This window comes from Mustela putorius, unplaced genomic scaffold (assembly GCF_011764305.1).
Source record: "Mustela putorius furo isolate JIRA1106 unplaced genomic scaffold, ASM1176430v1.1 tig00537350_pilon_pilon_pilon, whole genome shotgun sequence".
In the NCBI taxonomy this organism is placed as follows: domain Eukaryota; kingdom Metazoa; phylum Chordata; class Mammalia; order Carnivora; family Mustelidae; genus Mustela; species Mustela putorius.
In genome coordinates, this window is record NW_025422471.1 from 12,860,290 (window position 1) to 12,886,518 (window position 26,229).

Genomic DNA, 26,229 nt, shown 5'->3' on the forward strand with positions numbered 1-26,229 from the left:
TTAGCTGACTTATGAATGCAGGGAATCTGATTGGTTTTTCATTGCAAACATTCTACTTCCTTTTCAGTTCCTGAGCGGCCTTCAGCTGACAATGCTCACTTTAACTGTCCGACTTCATCATGAGTGAAGAATATAATACGATATCCTATTAGTGAAGGCTACATTTTTCACTTTCCCTACTGTATATATTTTACTCCATAAAACATGAGGGAAGTATTTCCAACTCTATTTGAGACTACACATTCTACAAAGAGTTTGTAAAGGGATATATTTCATAATTAGCTCACCATGTGTAGTCCTTACCACAAATCTGATCAAGTGAATGCATTCTGAAGAGTGTGTCTGCTAAGGAAAAATCTGGTTCCAACCACATAATTTTTTAAATGATAGATTACCTTATTTTTCAGGGCATGAAGATTGTTTCCAGTTATAAACCACTGCTGGCTGCTATACTCTGTAAACTGGACTAATTCACATGTACTTTTTCCAGCCATTACTTCTGCCTCGGGAACCTCCAATAACCTCTCTGGAACTCGAATATAATCACCTTCTTTTCCTTCAAACTTGTGCCCATTGATTTGCTGAGGATACCAGTGAAGAGCCAGGACGGACAAATATGGGCAACTGTCAAAGATGGTTTTGCTTCTGTAACAGAAAAGCAAAGGCTCTGCTAACATGGCATGCATTTATATACGCATAGCCACTTATACTTATTAAAATGCATTACACAGGGGCCCTGTTCTTTATGCGTAGCTATGACATTACCAGCCCAGAGGCAGTAAGGACGATGCCCTTTTAGTGCCTTTGTGGCTAACTGTCGTGATTTCTTGCACAGCACTTTGTGCATCCTTTTGCCTGATTCCCCCTAGTAATCTAAAACATGGGTTTTAGAAAGCTGTTTCACGGATATCAGATACAATCTGTGGCTATAAAATGTACTTTTTTGTGTGTTAGTTACATCAGCATTGGTAGAACAGATTGAGAAAAGAGCATACCACTAAACTGAAACCTCTGCTTTAAGAAATACCACCTTATATGCCTAGAGCATGTTTTCATCAAGAGTTTACCTCATCTCCTTCTAATCTGTCAGAGCATTTCGAATCAAATCATGTGATTGGTAAGAGAAATAGCCTGGAGCTGGGATCTTTGCCCTTTCAACAATGCTGTTTTAAACACTGTAGGTATAAGATCCTATACTCACTGAAAGCGCTTCCAAACCTCAGTGTGTGTTGAAATCACTTAGAAGTGTGTTTAAAAATACAGATTTCTAGATCACACCCCAGGCTGACTAAATCAGAATCCTTGCCTGGAGAGGAGGCGGGAGGCTCTACCGAGTCTTGTTTTTTAACCAGTCCCCCAAGGGACCTAATAAACCTTGTCTTGGACCCATCATGTTTATGAACAATGAAGACATACAAAAATAAATCAGATCTGAAATCTGCCTGGAAACATTTGGAGAATATTAGGATGTTAGGGTGAAAATTATACATTAAATGTTAAAACTTATATGGGTCACAGTAGACAGAGAGTATTGAAATCGAATCGTGGATCTAAATGATATCTTGTCAAAATCCCTAACCTGGGAAATGGAGCAGAAAATTTTAAATGGAAAATCTGAGGAAGAAAAGGAAAGGGGAAGGGCTTTTTCCTTTAGTTAAATCCTCTCTCTAAAAATCATCATCATCATCATCATCATCATCATCATCATCATCTTCCACGGGGCCCCTGGGTGGCTCAGTCAGTTGAGCTTCTAACTCTTGATTTGGGCTCAAGGCATGATTTCAGGGTCCCGAGATGGAGCGCCGGGTCAGTCTCCTGCTCAGTATGGAGTCAGCTTGAGATTCCTTCCTTTTCCCCTCTCCTCTCCCTCTCTTCCTTCCCCCACTCACTCTCTCCTGCTCTCTCTTGCTCTAACAAATAAATAAATAAAATATTTTAAAAATATCTTCCATAACTTTAACTATCACATTTGATTCACTGCCTTCAAATATCTATCTTTATTCCAGCCATTCACCCAGGCTCTAGACCCCTGTTGTCCAAGACGACTCCTAAAATACCTGCCCCTTCAAAACAGCTCACCAAAAACTCTTCTCAATCTCCCCATCCAGCGTTCCACATCTTCGCAGGTGACTAAAGCTCCAAGCTGCCACTGCAGCACCCCCTGACCAGGTACAATGTGAGTGAGATCAGTGACCCTCAGCCACATGGCTGCATACCTTCTCCCCCACGCTCCCTGGAGTCTCCTGGGATTTAGCCCATCAGTGCCATCCTGGACTCCAGTATCTTGGAATACTGAGACCAATCTAACATGCACAGTGACTCTACCCAGCCCTGACAACAGCAGGCCAGATTCCTGGCCCTCTCCCTGGCAAATGACTATACTCTCCCTGACCCTGTAACTTCCTGTGTCCATGCCTTCTACTACACTCACTGTGTTCAGCCCACAATGTGCTTTACATCCTGGCTGAAGTGAGTGGGAGAACCCCACATGCATATGTGGACTGGACCACTACTGATCCAGTGAACAGCTACAGCTGTGCCCTCAGTGCCTCTTGACACTGTTTTTACTTGGCTTCCAAGTAATTGTTCCAGAAGTCATCAACGTCCTCAACATCCCTGCTCAATTCCCAAATCTTTCACTCTCAGCAGCTGCTCCTGACTACTGCTTAAGGTGATATATAAATAACACATATCAGAATGGCCTCCAACTTTAGTTTTCAAAGTAAAAACAAACAAACTAGTATTGAGCACTCTCTTCTTCTCCACATTTGTCACCTCTATGAGAATTCTACCACTTAACTGTTTTCAAGCTACCATCCTCCCCACGTTCCTATCTCAGTTTCAGCCCTGTTACCTGAACAGTTATTCCTTGTGTAGTCTCCCTATCTCTTGATTTATTCTATTCTTTAAACTTTAATACTGTCCTCAACATGGTATCTCTAAAATCCCGAGTCTGATTCTCTCGCACACCTACAAATGCTGCCTGGCTTATGCTATGTTCAATCTTTAAAGGCTGATGGTCTCCCCAAACACACCACACTATTCTTGGCTGCTGCCAATGCATGTGCTGTCTCCTTCCCCTGGACAACTCAGAAGGAAAGGGAAGTCTATAGAGAGGAAACACATGGAAGAAACATACTGATCCATTTACTTATTCTATTCACTCATTATACCATAACTACTGAAAATCTATCACATGCCAGATACCATTTCAGGTCTGGGAGTTTATTAGGCAATAAGGCGGAAAAGGTAACTCTTTTTGTGCTTCTTATACTCTTTTGAATTCTCCTATTACTCGGAGGACACAAATATGAAAACCAACATTCACAGCAGGGTAGATGGTTCACATCTAAAACAACTTCAATATTCTAGTGATCTATGCAAATATAGAAAAAGAAAAAGAAAGGATTGAGACTATGGGGAATTATAAAACTATAAACTATTTGACTTCATTGGACAACATAACCGAACCCCATTCAAGAGAGAAAAACAATGAAGGACATTACACACACACACACACACACACACACACACACACACACTGTGGCCTCTTTTTGCAATGAAGTAAAGAAATTATGCATTTCAGAGGTTTTAAAGACACTGGAGATACGTATAAAAGGCACTGAGTAGCCAAACTGCTGGTCACTGGTCTCAGACAAACATTTAGCACCAGTTGTGAGGGATAAAGAAGGGGCCTCCTAAAAGGGCATGAAGAGCTTTGCTGACGTACCCCATTAAGAAAACATTACTACTCAGGGCTCACTCATCAGTGTTAAGAGTACAGTGTAAAATGATGCTGGTTTTGTACCTTAACCTCACCTCATACCCCGGCTCTAACCTGGGATGAAAGGCTCGAGGCACTTCATAGCCACAGGGCTGGAAGTAAAGATTCTGTTACAAAGCAAGTGGTTATAGTCCCTTCTGACCACAAGGCATAATGCTCAGCAGGGGATGTGGAGGCAGACAGCCCTGGAATTGAAGTCTCACCAAAACTAATTGTGTGACCCTTGACAAGCTCTATCTGTATCTGCAGATAGGAATAGTAAAAGCTCTATCCCTACCTTTGACCAGCTGCGTAAAATGATCTTTTATAAGAATAAAATATGTATAATTTTTAGTGAGGATTATGTTGAGCCATATGAAATTTCCAATATAGTGTATACTATTTTACCTACAAAAAAAGTCAACTTCATATTGTTCAATCTTATATAACATCAGGACTAGAGCAGAGGTACAGTTAATATCTGTTCTTCTTGTTTTGTTCCTTGATCTCTCTTATAAGTCTTTTATGTCTGGATTGACACTCTCTTTAAACTTCATGTATCTTATGATCTAAGAACTAAAGTTAAAAGTTTTACATGTACAACAGATATTTTAATTAACCTGTTAAAGGTCATAAAAGGCCCTAAATAGGTGACTTAAATTATTACACCAGATTTTTATTTTTTTAATATTTCAATTTTTTTCTCTTATGTCAGATTTTTAAAACATAGTTTTCAAAATATCCCTGAATTTCAATGTGACTTAATAAGTGCTGGTGACAGCCTTCATCAGCAAATAAATAATAAATGTTTTAAGATTTATATAAGCACTGTTAATCAGACATGTCCCATTAAATAATAGTCATTACTTTTTTTTAAGATTTTATTTATTTATTTGGCAGACAGAGATCACAAGTAGGCAGAGAGGCAGGCGGGGCAGGGGGGCAGGAAGCAGGCTCCCCACTGAGCAGAGAGCCCGATGTGGGGCTCGATCCCAGGACCCTGGGATCATGACCTGAGCCGAAGGCAGAGGCTTTAACCCACTGAGCCACCCAGGTGCTCTAATAGTCATTACTTTCTTTAAAAAGATTTACTTATTTTAGAGAGAGAAAGCACGTGCGTGCATGGGTATGGAAGGGGCAGAGGGAGAGAATCTCAAGCAGACTCATTGCTGAGCCCTCAGGGGCTGAAGTAGGCAGGGCTCAATGTCAGGACCCATGAGATCATGACCTGAGTCCAAACGGAGTCACTTGCTTAACTGACTGAGTCACCCAGGTGCCCCAATAGTCACTGTTTTTTTTTTTTTTTTTGACAGAGAGAAATCACAAGTAGATGGAGAGGCAGGCAGAGAGAGAGAGAGAGAGAGAAGCAGGCTCCCTACTGAGCAGAGAGCCCGATGCGGGACTCGATCCCAGGACCCTGAGATCATGACCTGAGCCGAAGGAAGCGGCTTAACCCACTGAGCCACCGAGGTGCCCCAATAGTCACTGTTTTTTAAATAACATGTATCACTCTGAGAATTGGAAGGAAATCTCAGTTTTTACCCAACTTCTATTATCAGCCATTTTTATGTTAACTCAAATAGAAGTGAAAAATATTTAGGTCTTTGTACTACAGTGATTCAATTTACCTTCTGAATGCAATTTTAAACACCATGACTTCTGAAGAATACTAACAGTTACAAAATTAATTATAGAGTTGATAATGAATGCAAATTCATTTTATTTTTTCCTTTTCCTCTTGCTTGCTTTCTGCCATGAAACTCTAACTGTGAAAAAACTGCTCTGACATTCAACAACACTGGGAGAGCTGCTTCCCAATAGATGAAACTGAACTATAACTCCACTGCAACAGCATATCAAAACATGCCTAAAAGTTGAAATCATCTTCCTTTTTTTTTCCTATTAAGAATGTATCATCTAAAAAAAAAAAAAAGAATGTATCATCTATTATCATGAGAGTAAGCAATCCTTTTTTTTAATTCCTAAGAGGCCCTTCAAAAAAAGGGGAATGTATTGTTGACAGTATAAATTCATTTTTCTTGACAGAGTTACCATGTTTTCTTAAAAAAAAATTTTCATTTACCCCTTAGATACAATGCATTAGGGCTCCTGGGTGGCTCAGTAAGTGGCACATCTGACTCTTGGTTTGGCTCAGGTCTTGATCTCAGGGTCTTAGGATCTGGCCTCACATGGGGCTCTGAGTGCAGAGCAGTCTCTCCGTCCCTCCTGCTCTGCCCCTCCCCTCACATGAATGAATAAATAAAATCTTTTAAAAAAAAAGATACTATTCATTGACTATATAATCCTGAGTTACAACATCTAAGTGTTAATTTGCACTGCATATTACTTCGCAAACTGTTACGGAATACACATAGGGTACTATTATTAAAATACACTTACTTTTCACCAGGAGAGCCACAGGTAACATCAGTCAGCAGAGAAAAGGCAAAATTCTCTGTCACTTCAGTGAAGTGACTGAATCCCCTAGTGTCTTTACGCTTTGGGTTAATAAGAGCACAGAGAATCTCATAAAAAAGATTTCGATTTTCAATACTGAATGCTTGGCTTTTTCCTTCAACAGATATCTAGAAAAAAAAAATCAGTATAAAGAAATATCTTCAAAAATAAAACTGTTTAATGGTACATATGGTACAGTACATGTTCTTTATGAACAGTTATTAAAATTACCAAAATAAAGAAGAAATCTTGATGAATTTAAGAAAAATCAGCATCAAAATTATATTTCAAGTACACTTCCACTTTATTTTATTTATTTTATTTTTTTTAAAGATTTTATTTATTTATTTGACAGACATAGATCACAAGCAGCAGGGGGGTGGGGGGAAGGAAGCAGTCTCCCTGCCGAGCAGAGAGCCCGATGCGGGGCTCGATCCCAGGACCCCGGGATCATGACCTAAGCTGAAGACAGAGGCTTTAACCCTCTGAGCCACCCAGGTGTCCCATACTTCCACTTTAAAAAAAGCATAATCATTTATAAAGAAGAGTCATGACCAGCAAAATAATTTTTATTTAATAACTGGATAAAACCCCAGGTTTCTTGGATCACTTATTTTTAACTACAATAATTAACATCATGAATTAAAAGTAATTTCACTTTTATATCTATCCCAAAAATTCTTTCTCTTTTGTTCTACAACTTAGGAAGTAAATACAAGAATATTTGCCAACAATAGAAGAAAGATTATTCTTGTTTACCTGGCTTTCCAGGAACAGAAGCCACAATCTACCACTACATGTCTAATCATCAAATGAAAAAATCCTTTTCTAACCAAGAGTAGCCGGCTGCTCCCGGTACTCTTGTCTTTATCTGGAAGTATGAGCCTTCCTACCTTAAAGAACTAGATTATTTGTGTTTGCAGGACAAGAAGAGTAAGAGGAAAATGGCCTTCATGATTTATTTTGTTTTTCCTTGCTAGAATGACAGGGACCACATCTTTATTGTCTGACTAAGCATGGGTGCAAAGCCATTGATTTGTTATCCCACTATTCTTCTATACCTGAGATGTCCCTATAAATCCTTCAAAATCCAAATTAGTCATCACTTCCTCTGTGATTTCTATACTGTGCCCCACTTGCCAATATACATAATCTCTCTTTGTAACTTACACATACCTTTATTAATGAATCTTTGACAACACTGAAATGATTTGTCTGTTGTTCCTACCAGTTGAGCTCATTGAGGAAGTTGCCTATATTCTCCATATTATATTTAAAGCTTGTAATTTACACAGTGCCAAGCTAATAGCTGAACTCAAGATCTAAAAGAATATCCTTCTATAAGATAGTAAGGAAGAATGGAGAATACTGCGTAAAGAAAAGATGGCAAAAGATACAAAGTAAATTTATTTACTTACATGGCAATGAAACAAAGTAAAAAGTTAACAAAGTAAAAATTTAGCAAATAAAAGCTACAACAGAGAAAGGGAACAGCCCACAGATTCCCAAAACAATCAAACTGAAATGTTAAATGAAAAAAAAAAAAAAAAGCTCAGGAAATGCTCCCAGAACTCAGAGAAAATAAAACAGATAAATAAAACAAATCTATAAAATACAACAAGCATATAACAGGGCTGGTAGAAGCAAAAAGAGAGAGAGAGAGAGAGAAAGGCCACAGTTCCTTGATAAGCTAAAGAAACAGTCATGTCTAAAAATGCAGAGCTTGCTTTATACTCAAAAAAGAAACACCACCAGATGCATCTGGGTGATTTTTAAACATTATTTCAAGTGTTTAAAAAAAAAATCCTACCAGAAACCATATAGAAAAAGAAAAATTAGTAACTGAGAAACAAAAATTCATTCTGACATCAGACTTTTTTGTAAATGAGATACCAGACGTCAACAGAGCGAAACATACAGTTTTAAGAATAAAAAGCTTAGCGAAATAAGTCAAGCAGAGAAAGACAACTATCATATGATCTCCCTGATATGAGGAAGTGGTGATACAACATGGAGGCTTAAGTGGGTAGAAGAAGAATAAATGAAACAAGATGGGATTGGGAGGGAGACAAACCATAAGTGACTCTTAATCTCACAAAACAAACTGAGGGTTGCCGGGGGGAGGGGGTTTGGGAGAAGAAGGGGTGGGATTATGGACATTGGGGAGGGTATGTGATTTGGTGAGTGCTGTGAAGTGTGTAAACCTGGTGATTCACAGACCTGTACCCCTGGGGATAAAAATATATGTTTATAAAAAATAAAAAATTAAAAAAAAAAAGAATAAAAAGCTGTCATCTAAGGTTTTTAGAACCACCCAACCTTCCATTCATATTTAAGGGAAACACAAAGTTTCCTTTAGTAAAACACACAAAAAATAAAGCAAAAAGGCCATCTATAAAAAACTCCTGGTTTGTATGGGTCCTGATTTCAGCATGTTATCCTAACTTCTCTGGTGTTCACAATAATCCTACCAAAGAGGTGCTACTATTCCTTTGTTTTATTTCCAGACAAGGAAACTGAGGCAAAAAGAAGATGCCTAACTTGTCTGAGGTCATGAACATGGTGAATGGTGAAGTCCAGGAGGCACATGTTACAGCCTCCCTGATGGGACTCAAGACACTCCCTCAACTTGCTTGTCCTAAACTAAAAACACAGACTGAGACGACAGTTAGTTGTCAAGTCAGTCAAAATTATTGCAAGCATGAAATACAAAACCAGAAAAGAAAAAATCGAGATAAGTGTCAATCACTATTAGTATGGTTATAAAACATACCAAATGTAAAAATTAATTCTTGAAAAAAAACTGGTATTAAAAAGTATAGGATGAAATATTCTGACTGTAAAAGGCCATTTTACATAAACAACAATAAAAAACACCCAAACTGAAATACAAATCAAAACCACAATGAGATACCACCTCACACTAGTCAGAATGGCTAAAATTAACAAGTCAGGAAATGACAGATGCTGGCAAGAATGCGGAGAAAGGGGAACCCTCCTACACTGTTGGTGGGAATGCAAGCTGGTGCAACCACTCTGGAAAACAGCATGGAGATCCCTCAAAAAGTTGAAAATAGAGCTACCCTACAACCCAGCAATTGCACTACTGGGTATTTACCTTAAAGACACAAACGTAGTGATCCAAAGGGGCATGTGCACCTGAATGTTTATAGCAGCAATGTCCACAATAGCCAAACTATGGAAAGAACATAGATGTCCATCAACAGATGAATGGATCAAGAAGAGGCAGTGTATATATATATATGTATATACATATATATATAATGGAATACTATGCGGCCATCAAAAGAAATGAAATATTGCCATTTGCAACGACATGGATGGAACTAGAGGGTATTATGTTTAGCGAAATGAGTCAGTTGGAGAAAGACAACTATCATGTGATCTCCCTGATATGAGGAAGTGGAAATGCAACATTGGGGGGTTAGGGGGTAGGAAAGGAATAAATGAAACAAGATGGGATCAGGAGGGAGATAAACCATAAGAGACTCTTAATCTCACAAAACAAACTTGAGGGTTGTCAGGGAGATGGGGGTAGGGAGAAGGTGGTTGGGTTATGGACATTGGGGAGGGTATGTGCTATGGTGAATGCTGTGAAGTGTGTAAACCTTGTGATTCACAGACCTGTACTGCTGAGGCTAATAAAACATTATATGTTCATAAAAATAAATAAATAAATAAATAAATAAATAAATAATATTAAATACAACAACAACAAAAACCCACCCAAATTATTCAAGTTGATTTACAAAAAAGTAGAAAACCTGAATGAAGCATGGGGAAAGGTTTTAAAACTGCCAGGAGAAAAAATAAAAAGAACTTTGTTAGGGGTGGGGGAACCATCAAACTTTCATAGAACAAATTATTCCTGTGCTCATTCAATTGTTCCAGAACACAAAACTAGAGGCAATGCTGTTCTGATTCATGTTCTACAAGTTTCAATCATCTGGAAACCAAAACCCAGAGAAATCTAAAATTTGTATATCAAACCCAGCAGTCTTAAGAGACTGATACTATTGTTAAGGTGACCAACAGAATTTTAAATTATTTTCATTGTACTATGCATAGGAAAATCAAGGGATAGACTATTAGGTCATAGCAAAAATTTTCCCAAGGTCACAGCTGGATTTTATCCAGAAAATCTTTAGAGTGAATTATTTAAAGCTGTTGCTCTTTTCAGCACAGTATTTGCTTCTTCTAAACATAAATAAGTAGTCCTTTCTGATGAGTATAACAATATCTAAGATTTATTAAGTTCTTCATATAAAAACACATAGAGAGCAGATTCTATTTTTATGAAGTTAGAATGTAGGGGGAAAAAACTTACAAATATGAAACAATGTCACTCAAAATACAAGACCTTAGAGAATGAAGTTCAATCTAGTACTTGAAGTCCTATTCTACGCTCTTGGATTTGAGGCTACCTTAGAGGTTTATATGAATGAAGTATGGATGGACTATATGAATACTTGCCAGGTAAAAGCACAGGTGACTCTATTTAAATATCAGATAAACAACCAATAGTTGTTTGATACATGTATATCCCAAACACTACACCAGCATCACCTTGTTTTAATCACTGTAAGTTCATAATATATTTTTCATATTTAGTGTGGTTTGGTCTCTACCATTTTTCTTCTTTTTCATAAAGTTTCTGTCCATTCTCTCATGTATATTCTTCCAAGTCAATAATGGCAGGTTAAAAAATAAAACAAAAGGGGCACCTGGGTGGCTCAGTGGGTTAAAGCCTCTGCCTTGGCTCAGGTCATGATCCCAGAGTCCTGGGATCGAGCCACATATCGGGCTCTCAGCTCTGCAGAGAGCCTGCTTCCCCCTCTCTCTCTGTCTACCTCTGCCTACTTGTGATCTCTGTCTGTCAAATAAATAAATAAAATCTTAAAAAAAAAAAAAAGACTCTCCCTCTGCCCCTTCCCTTCTCTCTCTTTCAAAGAAATAAATAAATCTTTAAAAAATATAAATAATAAAAATTTAAAAATAAAACAAAAAACCAAAATAATTTACTGCTGCTTTGATAGGGATTATGTTGCATTTACAGGTTAATTTACAGAAAACTGTTGTCCTTATGATATTGAATCCTTCTGTTGTGGGACAAGGCAAAGATTTCTATTTACTCGAGTGTTTCATGTTATTCAGTAAAATTTTTCAGTTTTCTTTATATATTATTACATAGATTATATAAAATATATTATAAAATGTATTAAATTATTAAGTCAGTTACCCAAATAACCAGAATTCAGTAATGACACACACATAAAAATTGAATTTGAGAAGACAATATGACACAACATTAAAAAAATTTTAGTAACAATAACATGATTTGAAAATAATCATGTTTGCTAAAGGTTACTCAAAAAAGTTAATTATATTTTTCCATATGAGTTTCTTAATAATTCAGTTTCATTATTCATGACAGATACAATGAAAACCAATCAAGATATACTACTTGACAACACTTGTTAAAGAAATGTTGATTCTAGACCAATAATATGTAGCTCTCTTATATAACTCATTGGCAGGTGGGGGGAAAGGAGCAGAATGTCCTTATCTTCCCTAAATCATATGAAAAAAATGTTTTGTTTTCTAAAATGTAGCCACTGTGCATTCTTTCCATCTTCTTGGCCAAAATCAACTTGTTACTGTCCTATGCCATTTCATCATTAGGAAGTTTAAGTAACAATATTTCCCATAGTGAATTCTTATCACTAGAACTTTCTCTGCATGAAATAGCAGTCATTTCTCTCTCTCTCTCTCTCTCTTTTTTTTTTTAACAAGCTATTTGGCAGGGCCTCCTCTCCTTGCTAGTGTGCTTTATAATTTGCTTTTCTATCCTCCAGGAGTCACATTTTAAGAGACAGCATGAGGAGTAAAATAGGCATGATAATCTAAACTCCATTGTTAGCATTTTAAGTATTTAAAGGGTCACCATGTAAAAATACAGTATTTATAGATTCACATGTATATATTCAAGGCTTTTCATACTTACATATAAATATGTTGGTAAGAAATATCTTGATTAAAAAGCCTCAAATAAATACCCATAAGAATCTTTTCCTTTAATAATGATTCTTTTCAGGGGCGCCTGAATGGCTCAGTGGGTTAAAGCCTCTGCCTTCCGCTCAGGTCATGATCCCGGGGTCATGGGATCGGGCCCTGCATCGGGCTCTCTGCTCGGCAGGGAGCCTGCTTCCCTCTCTCTCTCTCTCTCTCTGCCTGCCTGCCTGCCTGCTTGTGATCTCTGTCTGTCAAATAAATAAAAAAAATCTTTTAAAAAAATGATTCTTTTCAGATCTCTTCTTTTATTGACATTTTTAGGATTTTATATCTCCATTTAATTTAATCATTTGCAGAAATATAAATAAATAAATGGGTTAAAAATAAAACCGGGTTGATCTAACTCCACACCATTTGAATGCCTGAAATCATCTGGTCATTTCTTATTTCTCCTCACTGAGGGAGAAGCAGGAGGGGCAGCGACTAAGGAAAGGGCAGGAGTACCTGTTCCATGGAAGACTCAAAAACTGAGATGCAATCTCAACAGAGATTCATCCATTTTCTGGAGAACCAGAAAGAGCTTTTAGCTTCTGACATCTGATGCCCCTTGTCAGACACTGGGCTGTCTTTATTGATGCTGTAGATTACTGATCACTCTCCAGATTTAAGACTGGGGTTCACAGATAGACATCAGTCACTTCCAAGCCAAAGTACAGTGTCAGCTATGATCAATTCCACTCTTATGGTCAGAAGCTTAACCCTATCATAATGTCATGATGACTGACATGGTAACTATTTTAATATTTTAATATATGAAATTTTACTCACCCAGCTGCTACTGCTTACAAGGGCTTCTTACCTTATCTATTAAATGCATCACGGCACTGAGCTGTTCATCTGTGTTCTCTGTGGCCACTTTCATGCTGATGCTGTGGAGTACTCTGTTAAGAATGTCCCCATCCAGGGGCTGCTGTAACTGATCCGCAAGTCCCCAGAAGGACTGCGAATCCGCATCAGAGACGAGAGTGATGTTAGCAGTCCCATACATTTGATCAATTCTGGCCCCACCTTTGGGGTCGAAAAGCACAATCTGGAAGCGTTTAGGAAATGGATTTAAAGACCCTATCTCTGGCGTTAGGATGACATCCAATATGGCATTACTCTGGCCTGGTTCAAAGACCAGCATCCCTTCAGTTCTCACAAAATCCTTCCCGGAAAGAGCTGGAGAGATCAGAGTACGGCCCACTGTTTCAGCGCTCCTCAACTCCTAGAAATTAAACAGCACCATGGAAGTGAAACTGTAACACCTCTTATTTTCTCCTGAACAAATTCCTACTTCTCAAACACATCCTATTTCTCTTAAACTGATGGGCTACAGCACCATGAACACTAAAACATGGGGTTTTATATTTCTGAGATAAATCAGAGAAATAAATACACATCACAGTGATGATGTTAGGAAAGACAGATGCCTTAGGACAGAGGATGGGGATGAGAAAAAAAATGGCATTACTGCCTCGCAGAAGTTCTGCAACTGTGAACATGCTGTAAACACTGCTCTAGACAACACAGGCTGCATAACAGCAGGCAATATAGAGGGAAAGAAGGAGTATTTATGTTTTCATTCTCACCTACAAAGTTTGGGAAGGTGGGAGTTTGGAGGAGTAAAAAGAAGGAAGAGAGGAAGCAGGAGGAAGCAGAAGAAACTGGTATCCTGGTGGTTACACATTAGTTGTGAAAATACCTTAAAGAATAAGGTTCTGGCCATATAGACTTGTGAATTTCTTCAAACCGTGGTTATTGAAATGGATTTTGTCTTTTTGTTTGTTTTTTAAGTGAAGCATGGGAACGTAGTCAAGAAAGAACAAAAGAGGCGTGCCTGGGTGGTGCAGTCAGCTGAGTGTCTGACTCTTGGTTTCAGCCCAGGTTGTAAGCTCAGGATGGTGGGATCAAGGCCTTCAAGTTCTATGCTCAGCACAGGGTCTACTTGGGACTCTCTTTCCACTCTCTCTGTCCCTCCCATTGAGCATGTGCACTTGCATTCCCTCTCTTTCTTTAAAATAAATAAATAAATCTTTTCTTAAAAAAGAGCAAAGGCAATATACATTTATTTACTACTGAGCCAACAGATTATCTGTTGAATAGATAGATATATCTATATTAAACTCCTAGTATGTGCCAGGGGGGTAATACTGTGGCTATAGATGTGAACATCAGAATGTCTACATTCATGGAACCTCTGTATCAGAAGATACAGGTAGTGCAAAAGTTACAGAATTAATGATGTAATATTACACAAAGATGAATTTCTGAAGAAAAATAAGACTATGTAAGGCAATATAGGGTGATGGTAAGGGTACTGTTTTAATACTGCTGGTCACAGAAGCTCCTGCTGTGATATTTGAGCAGAGACTTTAGTGATGGAAACAGACCATATAAGGATCTGGGGGAAAATATTCTAGGCAGAAGGAAGAGCAATTACAGAAGCCCTGAAATGGGAATCATCTTAGAATATTAGAGGAAGAACCAGAAGGTCAGCCTGATTAGAAGAAGGATGAAGGTATCAGAAGCTGACATCAGAGAGGTAGGCAGGGTCAGACCATATACATTCATCATATAAAGCATGGCAGGAAGACACTGGAGAATTCCAGCAGGAGAATAACACATTTTATTTCAGATCTTCATGAGTGTTCTGGCTAGAGCAAGGAATGAGCATAGGCCCAGGGAGAAGAGATAGGACATTTTTGTATTACTTCATGCAAAACACAGTGGTAGCATGGAATAAGGTTGTAGGAGTGGAAGAGTAAGAGGTGCTCTGAGTGGAAATATATAATGAACTAGAGTCGGTAGGACCTTCTCGTTAATTCAATGCTGGGTGGAGAAGAAGAGGAGAACAGGGATAACTCTTTGCCTAAGTGAATGATGGGAAACAGGGAAACACTGTTATGGGAGAAATCAAGAGTTCTTTATTATTCACAGTAAGCGTGGAATGCCTTTTAGACATTCAAATAAAGATGTCAAGTATGTGCAATCAAATATAAGTTGAGATCATGGGTGGTAATGAGGTTAGCAGTAAAAACCACAGGAGTTCTCATTTTGTAGATGATATTTAAAGAAAACAGATTTGGGTGGCCTAGCCTGGAGAAAGAATCTAGGTGGCCCCCAATATTGGCTGGTCAGGAATACTTCAGGCCACAGAAAGGAGCTGCCAGTGAGGGAAGGGTAAAGAATAGGAAAAAGCAGTGTTCCAGATGCCCAAGAGAAGAGCATGCTTCTGGAAGGAAGTGATCATTTTTGTCAAAAAATGAAAAGTGGATGGAGATAAGCATTTTCAAGAGCATTTGCAGCACAGTGGTAGGAAAACAAAACAAAACAAAACAAAACAAAGCTTCCCTGAAGGAAACAACACAAAAGCAGACTGACTTCAGAATGGATACAGTATCCACTGGAATACCATGTTACACACATCAACATGGGTATTCCTTAAAATCATGCTGAGCACAAGAAGCACACCATAAAACAATCCGCTGGAAGAATCTCAAGTGCATAGTTTCCTAAAGAGGTAAAACTAAACAGCACATGGTAGGTGATAAAACTATAAATAAAAGCAAGGGAATAATTCAGCATGAAATTCAGGGTGGAGGTTATCTGCAAGAAGTGGAGAGGTTATCTTACAAGAGAAGCAGAACAGTATCAGAGAAGGGTTCACCGCGGCCAGTTCTAGGATTCCGGTAAAGCCGGATTACTTAAACCAGATGGTAGTGATTTTGTGACTATAAACTGCATATCTATATACTGATCTGATATCTATATACATGTATATGTATCTATTACATGTATATGTATCTATTACATGTATCTGTTAAAGGTGTGTATATATATATATATATATATATATATATATGTACACACACACACACACATAGAAATCTGATAGAACTTATTTCACAATTCACTTTTAAAGGGAATGGAATAATCAAAATGTTCTTGCGTTTATAAAGCACATAATTAACATAAAAAGCATTATGCAATTTAAAAGCAATGACAAAAATCAAGATAGCTATATCCTCTGAATAGCATAGGTAATGGGAGAAGAAGAAGAAAAGTCATACTCTTTCTTGAACTTGTGTGCTTTGGGCTATAGGATAAGCATACATAAATAAAAGTACTTGGAACTGGCTTTCAAATATGGCTTATGTATAGGCCTATTTAAAGATAACTAGAGTCAGTTATATTTTTACTATCTCAAATCTTCGTATCCCTTTATGTCACAAATACACAGATACAAGGGAATTTATGTTAAGACTATAGTATTTATGTACTAGGAATGGTAACCTGTCAAAGGGTATGTATGCTACAGCTCCTGTTTTAACTATATTATTATAATCTACTTAAAGTAAAGTGAAAATTGATATCTTTGTAACAGAATAGTAACTTGGTCCATAATTACTTCCTCATTCCTGGCAGCTACAAGAAAAGGGAATTTTGCATCTTTGTCTTCCAGTAATATGCCCAGCATTCAGAGGGAGAAAATGCGCTGGCAATGAAGAAACAGGAAAATAAATTAATACCAGAGAGGTGAGAGTTTCATTTCTATTTTTCAATTAATTTTTTTAAATTTTGAGATAATTATAGATTCACATGCAGTTAAAAGACATAATAGAGAGTGATCTCCTGCACCCTTTATTCAATAGCAGTCCTTGGTAATATCTTACAGAACTAAAAGATATTATCTTTTATCTGGGATAACCGGGATATTCACATCGATAAAGTCAACATACAGAACACTTTCATCACCACAGGGACCCTTCATGTTGATTTTTATAGTGTTATAAAAATGGTATGAGTTACATGCTAGTGACAGCATGTGTTTTTCAAGGAATCATTTATGACGAATCTAGAAAGACTGTAAGTAACTCTGATAGAGATACTAGCATTTAGATTCTTATTATGGCGACCTGAATCTCACTCTCATTTGAGTGCATGAACTAGTTGATAATGTGCCTCAAATCTCTTTATCCTCTCTCCTTCATCTCCAGTGCCCCTTCTTCCCCTCTACAAAGTAGTGAGCATATGATGATATGGATTTCATGGGAGAAGAAGAATGAAGCATGTATTTTATCCCATTTCTCTTCCTATCTTCAAAGCTCAAAAGAAAAAAAAAATATGAGAATCTCCCACTATGAATCAAAATACCTCTCTTCGGCTTCATAACACTCACTTCAAGGCTATTGAGAATGGAGTATTTTTCTAGAGTCTCATATAATAGAGAGTTTTACCTTCTTATTTTCCAAGCTGTGGACTGTCACAAAGACCAGCTTTTCTGCCTGGCAAGCTTCCAGACAGTTCACTATGCACAGCTTTGGTTCAAATCTCTATGCTGTTAATACAACAGCAACCACCTTTGAAACCTAGAGGCCTAAAGAGTCTCCAGGGTTGGAATCTTGAGAGAGGGGGAATGGCAGCATTGACCAGAATGGTGGTTTCCAAACTGTGGATTTCTTTGAGTTAGATGAGTCAAGGGAAAAAAGGCGGGGTAGAGAGCTAAAGTGGGCATGCTCTAATCCCCACAAATGTGTTTTAAGCAGAGTAGATACATACTTTTGTGTTAATATAATATTAGAGTATGGCTGCTAAAACAAAGTTTAAAAAATAATGCTAGAAATGTTGATGGCGTTATCTGGACCAAGTCCAGGGTCCGGTCACTTAGTGTTACACAGTATTGCTCTTCTGAGTCCCTGGTTACTCACCTACTCTCTTGCTTCCCCAAGATCCCCTAACAGGAAGGATGTGAAAAATGGCAGGGAGACCTCATGAAATCAGGGATTTAAAGAACCCTAAAGATCAATTAGCATGTAATGTTTTGGAGAAGGAGATTTTCAACCAGTTCAGATACAGAACATAACAAAGATTCTTAACTTTTTGTTTCTGGGTTTTCAAAGTTACATTCTGGAAAAATTTTAGCTCCCTAAAGATTTTATAGAACGGATTCATATAAAAACACTTTGCATTGTATTATCACCTTTTTCAAAAAAAAAGAAATACAAGACTATCACCTTAAAACATGACCAAAGTTAAACAACTGAACTGTTTCAAGAATAAAGTTTAATGTAATAAACACAGGGTGAATTATGATAGTATCATGAGAAAATCATGTTATCAAATATTCTTTCTTATTATATGAGCTACAGGTAAAGAAGAAAACCCTAATCTAGATATTCCATGCTCACCTGGGTACTGAAGTTAACAGACATCATCAGTCCTGTCCCAGAATCTCTGGCCACCTGCAAAGTGATTAAAGTGGCCTTCCTATGAGCCACTGGCAGCCGAGAACCCACAGAAAAATACACGAGGCTTGGAGGTTCGTCACTCTGTAAGAATTTAATCGGTGCAAATCTGGCACTATTGTTTATTGCTGCTCCAGCACTTACTTCATACAGTTCCACAAAAAAGGGCCTTTCAACGTGAGGTATCTGACAAGTAGAAAATGAGACAAGAAGGATGATTACCAATGTTCCTATTTTTATCTAACTCTGACATTAAGAAATAATTTTATTTATATACATAATTATAAAAATAAATACACATCTGGAGATACATTCCATATAATCACAGGATTAAGTTCTTATGTTAGATTACCACAGGGCTTATTTTTTCAGATTTTCTTGAAGAAACACCTTTACTCTCTCCAGGTAAGTGCCTTACTAGAAAATCGGCGTCAGGAGACAAACTTTGTGTACTTCAATATGCAAAGAGATAAATAAAACCTATCAATACAATGAAATGTTATTTAGAAGTTAAAAGGAATGGGACACCTGGGTGGCTCTGTTGGTTAAGTGACTGCCTTCGGCTCAGGTCATAATCCTGGAGTCCTGGGATCGAGTCCCATATCGGGCTCCCTGCTCGGCAGGGAGTCTGCTTCTCCCTCTGACCCTCCCACTTCTCATGTTCATTCTCTCTCTAATATAAATAAATACAATCTTTAAAAAAAAAAAAAAAGAAGTTAAAAGGAATGAACCATTTCAGTGCTTTTCACTGTGGATGGATCTGAAAACATGCTAATGAGTAAAAAGAATCAAGATGCATAATGATGTATATAGCACAATACAATAAATGTAAAGTTTAAAATTAGAGCTTACTACATAATGTTAATAGAGACACATTTATGTAAAGATTTAACAACAATATTGGCTCCTACTTATGGAATGAATAACTCATGGGAATAGAAGGCACAGCACAGGGAATATAGTCAATGGTACTGTGATGGTGTTGTCTGGTAACAGATGGTAGCTACACTTGTGAGCATGGTGTAATGTATGGAAACGTTGAATGACTATGTGGTATACCTGAAATTAATGTAACATTGTGTGTCAACCATACTCAAATAAAAAAATTAAAATAAAATAACAATTGACAAAATGACAAAAATAAAAAAAAAAAAACCCTCAAAATATCACTGACAGCAGTTGGCCTGGGTTGGCTTGGGGTTAGGGCAGGATATGGAGTTGGAGAAAGATGCTGAGAATAGGGGAGAAAGAGAGCTCCAACTTTGTAAGATTTAATTTTTATTTTTATTTTTAAAGGATTACACAGATATATGAACAAATAGTGATAATAGTCAATTCTGTAATTTTATGTATTTTTCAAAATTTCCCCCAATTCAGTATCAAATAAGACTAAATTTAGTCTGCTGGTTATAGTTTGTCATGTTTCATATCAGTTCTTTCTTAACAATCTCAAAAAATTATTCTCTAAAGCCTGAATTAAATTTGTAACATAGTGTTACCTGTCTTTACTTATTCACTCTTACACAGTAACATAAAAATCTTAGCTTTCTGGCATAACTCAAAAAAACTAAGCTGATATATTTTTCAACTGTGTGTGTCATTGTCTAGTTTGATATAATGCATTACTTTTACCTATTAGGGGCCTTATTCATCATTTGTTTTGTGATCATTTTAAGGAGAATCATTATGTCATGAAATAATATAACACACTTTAATAAAATCCAAGAACTAAGTCAAATCTTAGCCATACAGCAAATGAACTTAACCTCATTTTATTATCTGAAGAAATATATTCAGCTTCCCCATGGCACATATCATTCTTTACCTGATCAACTGTCAGTAGTATTGAAATGTGGAGATAATAGTATTCGTCTCATTTTTGAGAAACCAAATTTGGCAATTACAATAAACTAAAATACTAGGAAAGTATGGGTAACTAATTCAAGAATTATTATTCCCTAATGTCCGAGTTAGCTTGAAATCACAACAATTTCATGTAACTAAGGATGTCAGCATAGTATGCTCCAACACAGACTCCTGCCTTTTTTTCCCTAGTGAAATATTTCTTCGCTTTTTGATGATGATTACAATGGTTATTACAACAACGTAGGGTCAAAAGAATAAGTTATAATCTAAGTAAAGTACTATCTAAAACTGAATAACCTGCAGATAGGTGCCAACACATAATTAGACTAGAAACAAATGAATCTTCCAGTCTTATAACAAAAATACTCTATTCAAACAAGATGCCTGAATTATACTGGGAAACCAAAACTCACAGATCATATTTACACCTCCCTAAACTTAAACGTGACTTGGAGACCTCACAAGAACCTATTTCATGTGTAACGGCCCTAAGTTCCTTTCCTAGTTAGGTCAGAAGCCTTCCAGGGTGAGCTTTTGTTCAACTAGTATAAAATTATTTTTCACGATCCCAGATCTGCTTGGAAGTAGACAAAGTAATAATAAAATAATATCTTGCTTATTTACATATTTCTTCAAATATTTGCAACAATAAATGTTTAAATAACCTGTTTACTTTAAACGGATTTTATGGGTGAGGAAATGCCTCCTAAATTAATTCACTATCATCTTTACACATTTTGCTAGTATAGAACCAATCCATAAAGCAGCAGGGAAAGGGGAAATGGTCTGGAATTCAAAAGACAAGTTTAGGGGAGGAGTCAAGATGGCGGAGAAGTAGCAGGCTGAGACTGCTTCAGCTAGCCGGAGATCAGCTAGATAGCTTATCTAAAGATTGCAAACACCTGAAAATCCATCGGCAGATCGAAGAGAAGAAGAACAGCAATTCTGGAAACAGAAAAACAACCACTTTCTGAAAGGTAGGACCGGCGGAGAAGTGAATCCAAAGCGACGGGAAGATAGACCCCGGGGGGAGGGGCCGGCTCCCGGCAAGCGGCGGAGCAACCGCGCACAAAATCAGGACTTTTAAAAGTCTGTTCCGCTGAGGGACATCGCTCCAGAGGCTAAACCGGGGCGAAGCCCACGCGGGGTCAGCGTGGCCTCAGGTCCCGCAGGGTCACTGAAGGATCGGGGGTGTCTGAGTGTCGCAGAGCTTGCGGGTATTGGAACGGGAAAGCCGGCTACAGAGACAGAGCTGACAGTAAGCTCGCAGCTCCGTGTTACCTTGAACCGGTCGCAGGCTCGGTGAGCTCGGAGCGCGGCCGGAGGTCAGGCAGACGGGAGTAACTGGGCGCTGTTCTCTGAGCGCGCACTGAGGAGTGGGGCCCTGGGCTCTCGGCTCCTCCGGGCCGGAGACCAGGAGGCCGCCATTTGTATTCCCGTCCTCCGGAACTCTACGGAAAGCGCTCAGGGAACAAAAGCTCCTGAAAGCAAACCCGAGCGGATTACTCACCCCGGCCCCGGGTAAGGGCGGTGTAATTCCGCCTGGGGCAAAGACACTTGAGAATCACTACAACAGGCCCCTCCCCCAGAAGATCAACAAGAAATCCAGCCTAGACCAAGTTCACCTACCAAGGAGTGCGGTTTCAATACCAAGGAGAGCAGCAGAATTCCAGAGGAGGAGAAAGCCAAGCACGGAACTCATGGCTTTTTTCCTGTGATTTTTTTTTTAGTCTTGCAGTTAATTTAATTTTTTCTTTTTCATTTTTTTTTTATCGCCTTCGGGTAAAATTTTTTTTTTTAACTGTTACCTTTTTCTTTTTTAACGATTTTTTACTAGTTTATCTAATATATATATATTTTTTACATTTTTCTTAGGTGTTTTCTTTTTTTAAAAATTCTTTTCTTTTCTTTTCTTTTTTGTTTCTTTTTCTTTTCTTTTTGTTTTTTTCTTTCTTTCTTCCTTTTTGAACCTCTTTTTATCCCCTTTCTCCCCACTCACGATTTTGGATCTCTTCTAATTTGGTTAAAGCATATTTTCCTGGGGTTGTTGCCACCCTTTTAGTATTTTACTTGCCCCTTCATTTACTCTTATCTGGACAAAATGACAAGACGTAAAAATTCAACACAAAAAAAAGAACAAGAGGCAGTACCGAAGGCTAGGGACCTAATCAATACAGACATCGGTAATATGTCAGATCTAGAGTTCAGAATGACAATTCTCAAGGTTCTAGCCGGGCTCGAAAAAGGCATGGAAGATATTAGAGAAACCCTCTCGAGAGATATAAAAGCCCTTTCTGGAGAAATTAAAGAACTAAAATCTAACCAAGGTGAAATCAAAAAAGCTATTAATGAGGTGCAATCAAAAATGGAGGCTCTAACTGCTAGGATAAATGAGGCAGAAGAAAGAATTAGTGATATAGAAGACCAAATGACAGAGAATAAAGAAGCTGAGCAAAAGAGGGACAAACAGCTACTGGACCACGAGGGGAGAATTCGAGAGATAAGTGACACCATAAGACGAAACAACATTAGAATAATTGGGATTCCAGAAGAAGAAGAAAGTGAGAGGGGAGCAGAAGGTATACTGGAGAGAATTATTGGGGAGAATTTCCCCAATATGGCAAAGGGAACGAGCATCAAAATTCAGGAGGTTCAGAGAATGCCCCTCAAAATCAATAAGAATAGGCCCACACCCCGTCACCTAATAGTAAAATTTACAAGTCTCAATGACAAAGAGAAAATCCTGAAAGCAGCCCGGGAAAGAAGTCTGTAACATACAATGGTAAAAATATTAGATTGGCAGCTGACTTATCCACAGAGACCTGGCAGGCCAGAAAGAGCTGGCATGATATTTTCAGAGCACTAAACGAGAAAAACATGCAGCCAAGAATACTATATCCAGCTAGGCTATCATTGAAAATAGAAGGAGAGATTAAAAGCTTCCAGGACAAACAACAACTGAAAGAATTTGCAAATACCAAACCAGCTCTACAGGAAATATTGAAAGGGGTCCTCTAAGCAAAGAGAGAGCCTACAAGTGGTAGATCAGAAAGGAACAGAGACCATATACAGTAACAGTCACCTTACAGGCAATACAATGGCACTAAATTCATATCTCTCAATAGTTACCCTGAATGTGAATGGGCTAAATGCCCCTGTCAAAAGACACAGGGTATCAGAATGGATAAAAAAACAAAACCCATCTATATGTTGCCTCCAAGAAACACATTTTAAGCCCGAAGACACCTCCAGATTTAAAGTGAGGGGGTGGAAAAGAATTTACCATGCTAATGGACATCAGAAGAAAGCAGGAGTGGCAATCCTTATATCAGATCAATTAGATTTTAAGCCAAAGACTATAATAAGAGATGAGGAAGGACACTATATCATACTCAAAGGGTCTGTCCAACAAGAAGATTTAACAATTTTAAATATCTATGCCCCCAATGTGGGAGCAGCCAACTATATAAACCAATTAATAACAAAATCAAAGAAACACATCAACAATAATACAATGATAGTAGGGGACTTTAAAACACTCCCCTCACTGAAATGGACAGGTCATCCAAGCAAAAGATCAGCAAGGAAATAAAGGCCTTAAATGACACACTGGACCAGATGGACATCACAGATATATTCAGAACATTTCATCCCAAAGCAACAGAATACACATTCTTCTCTAGTGCACATGGAACATTCTCCAGAATAGATCACATCCTCGGTCCTAAATCAGGACTCAACCGGTATCAAAAGATTGGGATCATTCCCTGCATATTTTCAGACCACAATGCTCTAAAGCTAGAACTCAACCACAAAAGGAAGTTTGGAACGAACCCAAATACATGGAGACTAAACAGTATCCTTCTAAAGAATGAATGGGTCAACCGGGAAATTAAAGAAGAATTGAAAAAAATCATGGAAACAAATGATAATGAAAATACAACGGTTCAAAATCTGTGGGACACAACAAAGGCAGTCCTGAGAGGAAAATATATAGCGGTACAAGCCTTTCTCAAGAAACAAGAAAGGTCTCAGGTACACAACCTAACCCTACACCTAAAGGAGCTGGAGAAAGAACAAGAAAGAAACCCTAAGGGGCGCCTGGGTGGCTCAGTGGGTTAAGCCGCTGCCTTCGGCTCAGGTCATGATCTCAGGGTCCTGGGATCGAGTCCCGCATCAGGCTCTCTGCTCAGCAGGGAGCCTGCTTCCTCCTCTCTCTCTCTGCCTGCCTCTCTGCCTACTTGTGATCTCTCTCTGTCGAATAAATAAATAAAATCTTTAAAAAAAAAAAAAAAAAAAAAAAGAAAGAAACCCTAAGCCCAGCAGGAGAAGAGAAATCATAAAGATCAGAGCAGAAATCAATGAAATAGAAACCAAAAAAACAATAGAACAAATCAACGAAACTAGGAGCTGGTTCTTTGAAAGAATTAATAAAATTGATAAACCCCTGGCCAGACTTATCAAAAAGAAAAGAGAAAGGACCCAAATAAATAAAATCATGAATGAAAGAGGAGAGATCACAACTAACACCAAAGAAATACAAACTATTATAAGAACATACTATGAGCAACTCTACGGCAATAAATTTGACAATCTGGAAGAAATGGATGCATTCCTAGAAACATATAAACTACCACAACTGAACCAGGAAGAAATAGAAAGCCTGAACAGACCCATAACCAGTAAGGAGATTGAAACAGTCATTCAAAATCTCCAAACAAACAAAAGCCCAGGGCCAGACGGCTTCCCGGGGGAATTCTACCAAACATTTAAAGAAGAACTAATTCCTATTCTCTCCTGAAACTGTTCCAAAAAATAGAAATGGAAGAAAACTTCCAAACTCATTTTATGAGGCCAGCATCACCTTGATCCCAAAAACCAGACAAGGATCCCACCAAAAAAGAGAGCTATAGACCGATATCCTTGATGAACACAGATGCGAAAATACTCAACAAAATACTAGCCAATAGGATTCAACAGTACATTAAAAAGATTATTCACCACGACCAAGTGGGATTTATTCCAGGGCTGCAAGGTTGGTTCAACATCCGCAAATCAGTCAATGTGATACAACACATCAATAAAAGAAAGAACAAGAACCATATGATACTCTCAATAGATGCTGAAAAAAGCATTTGACAAAGTACAACATCCCTTCCTGATCAAAAACTCTTCAAAGTGTAGGGATAGAGGGCACATACCTCAATATCATCAAAGCCATCTATGAAAAACCCACCGCAAATATCATTCTCAATGGAGAAAAACTGAAAGCTTTTCCGCTAAGGTCAGGAACACGGCAGGGATGTCCATTATCACCACTGCTATTCAACATCGTACTAGAGGTCCTAGCCTCAGCAATCAGACAACAAAAGGAAATTAAAGGCATCCAAATCGGCAAAGAAGAAGTCAAATTATCACTCTTCGCAGATGATATGATACTATATGTGGAAAACCCAAAAGACTCCACTCCAAAACTGCTAGAACTTATACAGGAATTCAGTAAAGTGTCAGGATATAAAATCAATGCACAGAAATCAGTTGCATTTCTCTACACCAACAGCAAGACAGAAGAAAGAAAGATATTAAGGAGTCAATCCCATTTACAATTGCATCCAAAAACCATAAGATACCTAGGAATAAACCTAACCAAAGAGACACAGAAATCTATACTCAGAAAACTATAAAGTACTCATGAAAGAAAATTGAGGAAGACACAAAGAAATGGAAAATGTTCCATGCTCCTGGATTGGAAGAATAAATATTGTGAAAATGTCTATGCTACCTAAAGCAATCTACACATTTAATGCAATTCCTATCAAAGTA

The 26,229-nt window shown here is 37.9% G+C and overlaps 1 protein-coding gene across 4 annotated transcripts in view; it reads right to left on the reverse strand.

Moving 5' to 3' along the window:
• The window catches only part of ADGRV1 (adhesion G protein-coupled receptor V1), a 546,992-nt gene that overhangs the window by 301,943 nt on the left and 218,820 nt on the right, over positions 1–26,229 (reverse strand). For 2 of the 4 annotated variants that reach the window (XM_004759095.3, XM_045074447.1), the window contains exons 77-80: positions 18,484–18,726; positions 13,113–13,520; positions 6,164–6,348; positions 396–645 (exon numbers count right to left, since the gene is read on the reverse strand). In XM_004759095.3, coding sequence (XP_004759152.2) covers positions 396–645; positions 6,164–6,348; positions 13,113–13,520; positions 18,484–18,726 — 1,086 coding nt within the window. Of the gene's footprint in view, positions 1–395; positions 646–6,163; positions 6,349–13,112; positions 13,521–18,483; positions 18,727–26,229 lie in introns of those variants that run through there. The other 2 variants (XM_045074448.1, XM_045074449.1) reach the window with 2 other exon arrangements.